General features: G+C 36.2%; 1 protein-coding gene across 1 annotated transcript in view; it reads left to right on the top strand.

The window, feature by feature from the left end:
• Positions 1-13,516, top strand: part of LOC6567916 (neurotrimin) — a 65,120-nt gene extending 51,604 nt beyond the window's left edge. Inside the window, 10 exon segments of the mRNA XM_032740098.1 lie at positions 2,766-2,921; positions 7,279-7,326; positions 7,329-7,478; positions 7,611-7,732; positions 9,177-9,327; positions 9,979-10,076; positions 10,416-10,537; positions 11,281-11,461; positions 12,333-12,506; positions 12,637-13,516. Coding sequence (XP_032595989.1) covers positions 2,766-2,921; positions 7,279-7,326; positions 7,329-7,478; positions 7,611-7,732; positions 9,177-9,327; positions 9,979-10,076; positions 10,416-10,537; positions 11,281-11,461; positions 12,333-12,506; positions 12,637-12,855 — 1,421 coding nt within the window. The 3' untranslated portion in view covers positions 12,856-13,516.
• Positions 13,517-14,195: the final 679 nt, after the last annotated feature.

The following is a 14,195-nucleotide window of genomic DNA, read 5'->3' as shown; positions in this document are numbered from 1 at the left end:
TAACATTTTACAAAATCTTCTTTTTTCATAAGAAAAATATTTCTTAAAAATTAAGCAAAATTTCAGATCTTTTTTTTTTAAGATGAGTGCAGTCTAAGGTCTAAGGAATTATTCAAAGTGCATTGTAATGCTTTAAGTGTTGTTCATTGTTTTCTGCAAGGATGGTCGCCTGAAATTGAATATGTGAAAGATTTAACTTTGTGCCAGACAACAAATGCCAGTTTTTCCTTGCGCACACTGAAAACTTCTCTCAGTCTGCCAACTTAAATTGCTTGGGCTCCTTATGCATTTCATGCATGCAATTTAATGCTGTCTGCATACCATTTTACCATGAAGCAGTACAATGTGCAACACCAGCTTGCAACGTGTGCCGCTTGCCTCAAATGTCCATTTTGTTGATGCAAGGAGGCGTGGTGAGGATGGGATTACTACTTAATTTTGCATAAAATGTTCATATATGCAAAACTGTGCGAAAACCTTAAGCGACAGACAAGTAAAGTGCAAACAAGGAATATTTTTACATGAGATATATATATAAGTAGTGCAGAAAGTTGGTATTTAGGAAGGGATGAAAGCACTGCACAGATTCAATGGCACCTGCTGTGACTTTTGACGCAGCCAGGCAAGAATTTTTGTCCAAATTTCTACACAATGCAAACACTTTGAAAAATTAATTAAAGAAAAACTTTCTATAAATGACAAAATAACCAACTAAGAATGTTCCAGTCGAACGAGATCGACTAATAGATGCACCTAAGCCAACTGTTTAAAATATTAAATCAATTAAAACACATCTTTCAGTTATATTGTCAAATTTAAGAGGCCGAACAAAAATCACGATGCATCCGTAACAATGAATATTTTTGTGATAATTAATCCGTTAACTCCCAAATATAGAAATTATTCAACAAAGATCATAGAAAATATTTTCAATAGAGTAGGTGATTTGAATATATATTTGAATTTTATTAATTTTGCTGACTGTACTGTTGTACTGTTCTAAAAAATGCTTTATGTTGCGAGTGATTTTACACACAAATTCCAGTTGGTTGCAACAATTATTAAATTTTATGTAAGGATATCCTTTGCTCCACCGGAGATAGACAGACAGAGCTCCTCCTGCTGTGTCAACTGGAAGATTGTCGACAAATTTTACGTGCTGGTGACAAAAGCCAAGCCAACAGAATGACCAAAGTGACCAAAGAGTTGTCGTTTCCTTTTGTGTTACGGCCATAAAACGATGACCCGTAAGTATCTCACAGGAATGCAACCGCAGCTGGCTAGCCGAATACAGGTTGAACGCACAAGGCCAAAAAAAGCACCCAGACATCATCTAAGACGGTGGGCGTGGGCGGTGCCTGGGCGTGGTGCCAAGAATGGTGCCAGTCTGGGCATCATAAAAATTCAAAAGTGCAGTCAAAGCTTGCTTGTCTTTCTTGTTTTTCTTCTTTTTTTTTTTGTGTTTTCTTTTTGTAAGCTGTTAGTCGGCGTTGCTGATGTTGCTATTTTTACTTTTGAGTACCGGCCAGCACCCAGGGGCGTCTTTTAGGGCCAAAGTTTATTTTACACGAATCATGTTGTTGGTGTTGGTGTTGCCTTTTGCTGTTGCTGTTGCTATTGTAATCAAATTTGTTACGCTGCGTTGCCGTGCCAGAGACAGCTAAGGACTAGGGAGCAAGAACTGCAAGTATCAACGCTCTGTGTTTAGGAGCAGAGTAGACGTTTGTTGGCTCGCTGCGCACATTTGTCGCCAATGCCAACGGCGGACGTGAGATGGCTAAAGCGAGCTCGCTTGCTACTTCAGGCCATCTTAAAATGTCATTGAAACTGGCTTTAAGATGGCGCTTCCTGGTTACTCTACATGCTGACGCACACCAAATTGTGCCCCAAGGACACGAAAGTGCGTCCACATTCTTTCGCTGAGTATAACCCCCCCCCCCCCCACACACACACACACACACACACACTCACGTCAGTATCGACTGCAAATATTTATGAGTGTCCTGGGAGTCATGTGTGCTGAGCATAAAAGTCAATAGCACCATCCTATATTTTTATGCTAATTGAAAGCCATTCGATTGGAAACAAATTTTTGCCTCTCAATAATCGTTGATGCGCACCTTGATATGAACAAAAATAAATAATAAAAAAATTAAATAAATAGAATTTTTCTTTTTTACCGAAATCAATTTCGAATTTGTAACTTTATTTCGAATCACAAATATTATTGAGTTTTTTTAAATACATTTATTTTAATGTATGCATATTATGGACTGATTGAAAAGAGTATAGAAAAAATGAAAATATCTTATTTAAATTTATTTTACAGAAAACTTTAAATTTAAATAAATCCATATTCATAATTATTTCTATTTGTGGAATAAGGGGAATCTAGTTTAGCTGGAAGACTTCCTTAGTTTGAAGTATCCTGTCAAGAGTATTCCAACTTCTTTTCTGCTCATGCTCCTTGTTTAAGTCGTTTCTGATTATAAATGGCAAAAATACATTTGGCTTGCCTTAGACCTGCTGCCTCTGTCCAACTCGATTGCCGTAGATGTCTTTCTTCATTTCTTCGTTTCTCAATTGTTGCCGTATTCTTTGTTTTCCAATGCCACAAAATGATGATGATCTGCAGTCAATCTTGCCAGCTCGTCAGCTGCTTCGTTACCCTATTATGCCTACTAAAATCTTTTTATTAATAAGCATACATTTGGCATAGCATACATTGTATTAAAAATTAATTAAAAATATTGTTCTAATTACAGGTAGCAGCACCCATTCAATGACCAATGCGCAGCAGCCCGCTGCGGTTGCTTCGAGCTCGCAGGCTGTGGCGGTGCCTCGCTTCTTGTCCCGGGGACACACCTATCGAGCCGTGGTTGGGGATACGCTCGTCCTGCCCTGTCAGGTGGAGAATCTGGGTGAGTAAGCCATTGCTGAAAATAGTAAATTATGCATGGTTGTTAGGGTGTGAATAGCTGGCGCATGATAATTAATATGACGAAATTAATATTTGCATGCGTAATTCGATAACTAAAATGAAGCCTAGCGAAATAGATGTACTGCATATATTGTGAGTTTTGTTGTTGTTACCGAAGACCACTCAGGTAGCAAATATTATGCAAAATTAAATGAAAATGTGTTTATGCAAAATGTCTCTCCAAATAAATTTTATTAACGCCAGCAACAATGATGGCAGCTTCAATGTTCACAATGCGAATCCAACAGCTGTCAACAGCTTGTCGTTCGATGTGCTTTCATTGTTGCCTTGCAACGCCCACCCACCCCGCCCTGGCCCCATTCAGCCCTTTTTACACCTCCGCACAGCCAAACAAAATATTTATCGAATGACATTTATAAATTTATGGCCATGAGCATTTATTTATTTGCATACACTACGGGTAAATCAACTTGGATGGATAATTAACGCCAGTAGTAAACTTTATTGAGTGTGCTTTAAAATTATTTAAGCTGAAGAATATTTTTAAACTTCACGAAATGCATGCACTGGCATTTAAATATACACACACATATATAAATAACTCTTTTCTTTTTTCTGTGAATACTTTTTCTTTTGGAATTTATACAACATAAATTCAATTGTGGGGAATGACGAAAATAAATGTTAAATAAACAAAATAATGCAACGATGCCAAAAACATTTTGAAATTTGCCTGCTTCATTGTAATCTTATCGAAAAAATAAACAGAGATTTTAAATGCAATTTACACTCAAACAATGATCGTTAATCATATGGCTCAACACAGTTTAGCAGGACCTATATTTAAGTTGGAACTTGTCAAGAATTTTAATTGCTGCGCTGCTGTTGACAAGCTTATAAATAAATTGCAACTAACCGGCGCAATTTAAAATAAATTGAAAGTTGACGACAATGCCAACGGAATCCGTGCAACAACCTGACAGCAAACTTTTTGCGCGAGGCAGGCTATCAATGCACATGAACTTATGCGGAGAGCCAAGTACGAAAAGTCGTATAAACATCTATAATTTTCTAGACTTACCTTGAACTGTAACATTAATAACTATTCGTTTGTGGAGTTAAATAAATGAATATTGAATATGTAATCTTTGGCATGCCCAAGTTAACTATTGTTTCTTGTTTTCTTTTATTTGCACATCGCTGGTAGTAGTCGAAAAGTGTTTGTGCCAACAAACCAAACTTTTATATTTGCCACAAAATAATCGAACTAATGGCATAGCAAACAAGAACCAAATAGTAGGGGACTGGTCGGCGTTAAACATATATGTAATGTTTTTATTGCAATTGTTGTCCCATTGTCCATTTTATTGCTCTTCTGCGTTTAATCCGCATTAGTCGTGACAGACTGTGAGGGTGGAGGGAAGTGACGAGTGTTTGATTGCAGTGTTAAATTACCTATCGCAAATAAAAGTGCCAATGAGGTACAAGCGAAACATCGATTAATTCGCACCATTGTAGAACTAAAACACAAAGAGCTCCGAGGCAAAACATTTGAAATCCAATTAAAGAAATTAAGTAGCAAATGCTCTATGAAGCCCTTCATCATGCAACTCAGTAACTCAGCAACGATGACCGGGGAATATAATTCTTTCAATAGCACAACATTTGATATCAGACTATACGACGCACGCAAGGACTATACCAGATATGTGGTCATATAAAAAGCACACTTTCCAGCAGCCATAAAAATAGCCAAGTGAGAATGTAGTAGTTTAGTGATTGCGACTACAAGATACCCCGATACCCCGAACTGTAAAATATAATTTAGTTTTCCTTTAACAAGTTTTGCACACACAACTGTAAGCAGGTGTACAACTGCCTTAGCAGCTCCAATCCGTTTTATTTTCCCAAAATAAATTATTGACTACTTCTAGGTGAGTCAAGAAAAAAAAAATAAGTAAAGTGTCCAATTTGCTAAGCCGTGCCCTTTTTTCAACTGCTTTTCACATTCATATGTCGAAATTGAAGAGTTATAAAATACAATTTTTATGGACCAATGCATAAAATTGTTGTCTGAGCTTAATAATATCAATAACAACGTACGCACAACCATTAGACTCGCATAAAATTTGGGACACGGGACAAAATGAGAGGCAAATAAAACCGCCCATATCCTACCGCCCTGCCTGCCATCAGCTGGATTCCCGCCAAACAAATGGACAACACTTGCGCTGAGAGAAAAACTCAATCCGATTCAATAATAATCGAAAACAATAAAAAGATGATTGTGTGCGTTTAAGTTGGCTTTATGGGCGACCAATGAAGCGGGGGAATGGATGCAATGAATGCTTTGGGGATATTTTCAATGTGCCAACTCTTATCCCTGTTTCCGGTGCCCAATGAATATCTACATAAATGTATATACATATGCATATATATATGTATATGTACATACGTACATGCATGTACGTGATCCCATAATACATATTCAACTGGGTTATTTTGATGCGCCCAAAGTACTTTTACACAAAATTTTGCGACCAATTTAAATGTATGTCAGCATTTTACACGCGCCTAAATACGGGACAATATTACACTTGAATTACAGTTAACGGTTTCTCGAGGGCAGTTCAGACTGTCCATTGCACTACTGAATATATTAATCAATTGATGCGAATCCACATTAGGCAGAGTAAAAAAACATTGTTATTGAGATGTCATTCGAGTTTAAAATATTCAGTTAATAACCGGAAGGAAGCAAACAAATGACCAACTGCAAAGGGCATTAAGTGTATATGTGTATGTGTCCTTAAACCGGTATTAATAATAATAAAAATTTAATGCAGTGATTATTTTTTCATTATGTATTATGTTTGTGTGTACATGTAAAAATCGGTCGCTCGCACTTATTTCCACTTGCACAGAGTTAATGCTGCTCAGACATTTATAAAGCCGCTAAAAAATTATAACACCATTCTTTTAAGAATTTTTGTTAAGGTTTATGTTTTTATATCTGATATATATAGCTGCCAAATTGGTGGAAAGATAAGACTTAAATCATGGAATCGGAGTGGGCGTTCCAAAAAGAATATGTAAATAATGCAATTTTGTCGCTACATTTTGCCACTCTTCCGTTAAAATATGAAGAAAAAAAAAACTTAGATATATATTTTTAAGTATTCTAAGAGGAGAGAAAATATGTCATAGTGGTGGTATTTTTTCTCGCCACTTTATATGTCTGCGATTCTAGATTCTTGTATAAAGTATTTTAAGGGATACTGCAGTAGCTGCACATAGAAGGAAGATGAATAATCTACCGAGCACTTATTTTCGTCCTGACCAGCAGTAAGAGATGAAGCAGCCTAGAAAATGTAGGACCGAAATTTGTTAATTCATCTGACAGAACCCCCTTCTGGCTGAACCCCCCTAACTTGGCTTATTGGCTTAAACTTAGATTTTCTATTGGTTATTTTACTATCACAATAAATATTTATTTTCAATGAAAATACAAAACTCAAAACTGTGTGTTGTATGCGTCACAATGTCTGTCCTTGGCAATATATCTTTAATACACACTCTCAGTCTTGAGCACATAAAATTAATAAATATATGTATTATGCGGCATGTAATCCCGTTTAACAAATTTACGTTTGCCTCTTGTGGTAATGGCAATAAAAACCGTAAGTTGTATAAAATATGCAAAAAGAAAAGAAAAAGATAAGCAAAAAAAATATAAATAAAAACAAGAAAAGAATCTGCTAGCAACATCTGCGAAATTATGTCATTTATATGAGTAAACACACTAAAAAATAGATGAAAACACCCACACCCATACACACACTCACACGCACACACACACATGCACACACATACGAGTGGAATGAAGCTTGCCGGCAATTGGATAGCCAAACAAGAGGGAATCTGTAGAATGTTCACAGCTCAGCAGACAAACAAAGTGACATGGGGCCATTCCAGGCGGGATAGCATTTTAGATAGATAGCCTTATGTGGGTGTATAGTATGTGTATGAGTGTGTATAATATGTGTGTGTGTGTTTGTGTGTGTTTGTGAGTGTTTGTCTGCAACTACAATTTGAGCCTTCTGACTGCCTCAATGCCATTTATTTAGCTTCTTCAAAGTGTGCATGTATTGTATGAGTGTATATATGTTAGTGGCTTTATATTTGTATTGTGGCGTTTTACAATAAATTTTCCCAGCTAACAGCGAGAACAACATATGCAGCCGTATCTCGTATCCGCCTCAAATATTAAGTCTGTTTTTGAAACACAGTTCACAGCTTTTTTCGGTTTTTATTTGTGTTTCATTTGTTTTTTGCAGGCAATTTCATCCTGTTGTGGCGTCGTGGCTCAAATGTTCTTACCGCCTCCACATTATGGTAACAAGGGATGACCGCGTAAGTCTGATAGATGGTTATAATTTAGAGATATCCGATTTGGAGCCACAAGATGCTGGGGATTATGTTTGCCAAATCAGTGACAAAATAAATCGTGATCAAGTCCACACTGTCGAAATATTGGGTGAGTCCTCTGATAGATGTTAAACAATTATACCATATCTTAAGTCTTATTTCGATTTTAAAATATAACAAATTCTTTATTATTTATTGTTTTATATATCCAAACTAAAACATTGTTTACCGCCACATACAGTGCCTCCCAGCGTTCGTGCTATTCCCACATCCGGCCAGTTGCAGGCTCGTAAAGGTGGACCAATTACATTGGAGTGTAAGGGTTCTGGTAACCCGGTGCCATCGATTTACTGGACCAAAAAGGTGTGTACGCAAAGCAACCCAAAAAAAAAAAAACACCTAATAAACCAAAGATTGCAATAACAGGTGTGAGATAGAGCAAATTTACCTTTGAAGTAGCATTGCCATAGAGACAATAACGAGCAGAAATTGCATATATCTCTGTTGGCCACTGAAATAGAGATTATCTAGTTACTCGAACATCGTTTCTCCTGTGCATATGTTGTATATACACACAGAAAGAGAATCGTTACCAATTTAAGAAAATCGTCCAAGGCAACTGACTTTGTTATTCAAAAAGTATATTCCCAAATTTTTGTTTTCTTAATTTCATTAATATTTTGTGAATATCAACAAGGATTTTTGCTAATAATAACAATTTGCATATCTACTTTTTACAAATATTCTATAATATTAAGAAAAATATTATTGAAAAACTATTTAAAATATTTAAAAACTATTTCTAGATACAAGAAAAGTGATTTAGTATTCAGAGAGATTTTCTAAAATTCAAGGAGTTTTTGTTTGAGTGTATGCATGTATATTCATCTAGTGTATCAAAGACAGTAGTTGTGGCCAAATAGTAATGAATTCGTTGTTTGCATAAATCCAAAAAGTATGCGAGAAAACTGAGCTAGCTGGTCAAATGTCAAACAGAAACGACCTACTACTATGAATTCGACTTCAGCAGAGTGTTGGCAATATTTCCATGAGACAAGTGCTGGAAATATACATATCTGTGTCTGGGAAGTTGCCAACTCGCCGACCCTTTTTGCTATTCAAACATTCTTCGTTGTGCCTTGCTGCACTTTGGCGCATTTGACATTTCCGTTCGATTTGTGTGCTTGCATGCTTTGCTCTCGACATGGGCCACAGCTCAGCTCTGGCCCGGTATGTTGACTGTTGACTTTCAAACGCTCCCAAACAGTTGTATGTCATTCGATTTCGCTTCAATTTACACTCATTTCCACCCACCCCAACAGAATCCTTGCCACGAATTTGTTTTTGTAGAAGCAGAAATCAACACGTGTTCCCCGCTGGCGTTGACATGGCCCAACCTGTCTGCCTGTCTGTCCGTCTGTCTGTCTGTCGGTCTGTCAAAGACAAGACGCTCTTCAAGCGAAAGCTGACTGACTGAGTGACTGGCTACATATGAGGAAAACGACGAGAAATGACTCCCACTTGGCCCTTTGTGACTTAAGTACGAGAATCTTTTGCTTCCTCTCCAATATCGTCGTGTTCTCGATATTTGTATTTACATCCAGTTTTGTCGTGAGGACAACTGCAGGTTGACTTTTGCACCGCATATTCAAGAGTCAAAATATATCCTTTTTTTCACCCAACCTTTTTAGCTTTTGGTTGCCAAGTGCATTTGACTTTTGACATTTTTTAATCCACCTCGATGACTTCACTTTTATAACCTGCAAGGCGAATCAATTTTACAACTTTTTACATGATTTACCAACAGAGCGGCACTGGAAAATCACCGGCAAGAATTGGCGATGGACCCATCCTGACTCTGGACAAGTTGGAGCGCCAGCAAGCAGGAGTCTACCAATGCACCGCCGACAATGGAGTCGGCGACCCAGTTACAGTTGATATGCGTCTGGATGTGCTCTGTGAGTAGAACGAAATATATATAAAATTTAAGAAACGTCAGAATGTAGCAATCTACCAGCAAGTTTACCATTAAATTATTCAATTTAGTGAGAGGCATTACTAGTCAAACTAAAGACTAGAAGAAAATTAGGTGTGCGATATACCAAGTTAAGCAAGTGTGAATTATTAAATTAGATATGAGATCTAACAAGTATATAAGAAAAAATTATATGGAATCTGCCAACTTAGGTAAGTGTGAGACAAAGGTATATATTAGAGAAAATTAGATATGAGATCTTGCAAGTTAAGTAAGTCAAACTTTTGAAAAGATAAAGCAGACTCAATAAATATAATCTGCGCTCTTATCGTTTCTATAACAAGAATTACTTTTCTCATAAATTAAAGTAGTTTTAAGAAACAAATGCTCATATTGTGGATTAAATACAAACGACTATTTATTGAACAAATTGAATTCGTGAATTTTGAAATATTGTTTGCAAGGCGGCAACAATTCAAATACCTCGGTTAAATTTGTAAAAAGTTAAGCCAAACATATTTGTATTATTTCTGATATACAAAGGATGTCTCAAGTCTGACAGTGCCACCATTTTTAACTTATTGATTTTCTCTTTGCGTGTTTTATATATATGTGTGTGTGTTTACGTACACAGATCCACCGGATATTCAAGTGGAGAAATCGTGGATACACTCTGGTGAGGGATTTGAGGCGAAACTCGTTTGCATTGTTTACGCTGATCCAGTCGCAACGGTTTGTTGGGTTTTTTAATGTTTCGTTATCGTTTCATTGTTGTGCTACAGTATAGTATAGTCAGCTTATATATATATATATTTTTTTTTTGTTCTTGTTGCGACTTTTAAGATTACAATAACCATCTGTTTTGCTTTGCTCTGTTGTACTTTAAGCAACGAGCTTGTTTTTAGGTCACTCTTTGTTGTAATTATTTTTAGACGTTTGTTAATGTGTTTTCGGTTTATACTTTATTTATTCCACTTCTTTTTTTAGGTTGGTAGTTTATTAACTTTTATTGTGTTGATTTGATTAGTCTCTCTCAGCTTCACTAACTTATATTTCGTTGCCATCATGCAGGTCTCCTGGTATCAAAACTCCTTTCCGATACAAACCACAGACAGGCGAATTATGAACACGAGAGCCAATCGACACACACTTACCATACGTCACATTCAGCAGGAAGACTTTGGCAACTACAGGTAAGTGAGAGCACCAGAAACAGACAACTTGTACGACACACAAAACAAAAACAAAAAAAAAAACAAAAAAAATACAAGAACTTTGCTGCACAACATCGATTTAGTCAATTTGGCAACTTTTGCAACAATTTTATTTCAACAAAAGAACATAAAAAGGCGACAGACGACCAGATCCTACCTGGGCTTATATTATGCACCCTCTCTCTCTCTCTCTCTGAGTGTATTGGTGTTATTTGTTAGATGTATATACTTTAATGCTTATTTGTGTCTTGGCCAAAATAAATGGGCAAACAAGTTTTCTACATCAATGTCAATATGTCTGAAACATATTAAAGAAACGGAAGTTTCGCCACATTGACACAACATTTCATGAAGAAAGGTTTTCTGGCAAGAATAACTCCAATGTTGAACAAACTCGATACCCATCCATCCATTGCCACCTGTCTCTGACAACGAGTGGCTTCTGGCATAGACGTGTTTTGGGTTATTTGAGTTGACAATGCCTCCTGCCAGACACAAGGAGACACGCAGCATGACTTACTGCCACAAATCCCACGAGAGTTGTTCTCTCTATCCAATGCCAAAACTTCTGATTAGCGGGTTATGTGCGCAATTTAATGTCGTAATGTTTGAGGGGGGCGGGAAATTCGACCAGGCATTGCCGAAAATTGTCCTTGAATCCAGCATTAAATTGATGACTTTAGCCTGATTTAATTGTATTATATTTTCCATTCCATTTATAGCTGCGTAGCAGATAATTCTCTGGGACGCTCCCGCAAGTACATGGAACTATCTGGTCGGCCAGGTCCGGCTGAGTTTTACTCACCGAAATGGGGTCGCTCCTCGGATAGCTACAATTTGACATGGAAAATCGACAGTTATCCACCACTGGAAGAAGTGCGTCTCCTCTACCGACGAGTACTGGTAAGTAACATCCTCACAACTAAGAACTCGACGGATTAAGTTTTCACATATATGAAATAAAGTTGTTAATAAGTAACTTTTGAAAGAATTAGTTGTGATTATGGACAAATATGAAATCTCTTAAATAAACTAGGAGCTATTTTTTAACTTGCTGCTAGCAATTTTTATATAATTTTTTTTATTACTTTTAAATTTGCAACTTTTGAAATGGAATTTTGTTATTGGCGAATTTCACCAATTGTCAACTTTACAAGAATGTGAGAGCTAATCTACTCATCAGCATGCATTGAGGTTCGCAAGTCAGTTAATACTAAAAACACACAAAACGGGAATTTTTAAGCGAATAAGCGAGAAACAAAATAAAAGAAAAGTTTTGTAAGTTTTTATTAGCCATATTGCTACAGGTTGAAAGCAGGAAAACATGGTCAGCAAATCGAATAGCTTAATCAGAATAGATTTGTTAGAAGCATATCAATTTTCTATTCCTCTTTCATTGGATCAAAGTAACAACATACATTTAATTTCAAGCATTCAATTCGAAAACGTGAAGCCAAACCAACAAATCGAGTAGCCAAATAAAAATGCATTAGCTAGAAACTTGCCAATCTCCTATACCACTTTCAGTTAATTAAAGCAAAGATTGCGAATCGCGAATGCCAAGCCAAGTCATATTAGAAATCTAATTAGCTTTATGAGTTATCATTGACTTAATTACTCCTCCAACTTCATCCAATAAACGGCTAAGTAGTTTGCAGCTTGAAATCTGGCTGATTACGTTCAGCGATGACAGTCTTAAGCTTGATTAAGGACCAGCTGTCAAGAATCAGAAGAAATCATTGCCAGCATAAATATAATTTCACGCTGTTTTCAGATGAACGACACATTCCAACAGCCAGGCAGATGGCATGATTTTATACTCACCCCCGAACATCGTCCCGCCTCGGAACCTCTAACACATATCATGTCCTACACCATTAAGCATCTGCATCCAGGTGCCTACTACGAGGCGATTGTGCAGGCCAAGAATCGCTACGGTTGGAACGAGGTAAATTGTGTTACAAATATGTTCACATTGCATACATTTGGACGGGGCCATGGGCATCATAATCTTTATTAAATAAAATATGTCATCCTTTTTCTACTTCTCTTTTTTGCACTCACTCTGCATCCTGCAGGTCAGCGATATATTCCAATTTATTGTCGCCAGCAACAGCATGGACATTGCGCCCGAGGATGCCGAGGTGGTTGCCAGCTCCAAGTCTCGCAGCAACAGTGGTGCTCTGAGCAGCCTGCAGAATGCTTTAACCCACTGTTTGCTTCTATGTGGTGCATTATTGATTGTCTTTGGTTTGCGCAACACTCAATTTGACAGTCTCCGTTTGGGCTTGGGGTAAGCGACCAATGTGCCCCAAAATGACGCAATGTATCCATCGAATGTGGCATTGCAACTTGCATTCTGAGATTAGTTATATGTATATTTAAAGCTACATAATATGCCAGCAAATAGTATGAATGCGATATGTAAACTATGATATGATATTATTTGATTAAGCCCAAAATCCATTTCACATTTCCGTCTATATTTTCACTGGTTATATTTTGTATACCTTTCAATTTGACACTTTCGACACTTCAATTTAGATACCATACATTGTTTATCACACGTTAACTACAGAAAACTGAAACCAAAGAGAGGATACCAAATGATTTTTGTGCAATTTTATGTAAAAATTATGCAAAAACACTTCAAAATCTACAATGTAAATAATTTTCCAAGCATTTTGTCAGCGATTTAATTAGCGTTTGAAAGCAGAGTGGAAAAATTAAATGCGATTATAAACAAAGCGAGAAAAATATGAAATGCAAAATGCGCAATGAAATAAATGAACACACATACATATACACACAGTAAATCCATAGTACTAGGATAATCCAGTCGAACTAGGTCATGTAAATATGCATTAGATATTTGAATGTGAATTACATTTTACGTACTTCATAAAAACTACAAAGCATAAATAATATATGTGTATGTAAATTAAGCAAATATTATATATAGTGATATTATTTAGTTAAAAACCCAAAACGAAAATGAAACCAACAATTCATATATACCAATGAATAGCTAAAGCGGAACACCACTGTAAAATTTGTTTAGCCATAAGGTATTTTTAATATATATACACATAAAAATATATAAATATTTACAAATTTATTTCGGTTTATTTTATATATGTGTGTTTTGTTTGGTTTTTATTTGTATTCTTTATTTCGCTCAACATAGTTCTAAGCGCACCAAGAACATCAATTTAGAGAATAACGTTTTCAATGTAAATTAGCATTTAAGCAAACATGTTGTACCACCAATAGCAAAGGAAACTAAACTAAACCATAATATCAAATACAAATAAATACATAAATTAAATGTGCATTTTTGCAGAGTACGTAATTCAATACCAGAATATAAACATAAACGAAAAAAAAAACGAAAAACATAAAAACAAAACAAAAACCCTTAATTGGTCAGCTAGTTGAGTTGTACTTGTAAATACAAGAACATTGACATTTGATCAGCTTTTGCACCTAAACAGTTGTACTACGATCGTATGTATTGTGAATTTGTATATTTTGAATATTCATAAAGCCACAAAAAAACAAAAAAAAAAAGAAAAAAAATGAAATTGAAGACAAACAAAAGGCCAAGCTAAACGAAAGCAAGCTCTATCTGAAATCG

This window comes from Drosophila grimshawi, unplaced genomic scaffold (genome assembly GCF_018153295.1).
Source record: "Drosophila grimshawi isolate 15287-2541.00 unplaced genomic scaffold, ASM1815329v1 contig_311, whole genome shotgun sequence".
Lineage (NCBI taxonomy): Eukaryota > Metazoa > Arthropoda > Insecta > Diptera > Drosophilidae > Drosophila > Drosophila grimshawi.
The sequence above is the reverse complement of the archived record's forward strand: the minus strand, read 5'-3'. Positions and strand labels throughout refer to the sequence as shown.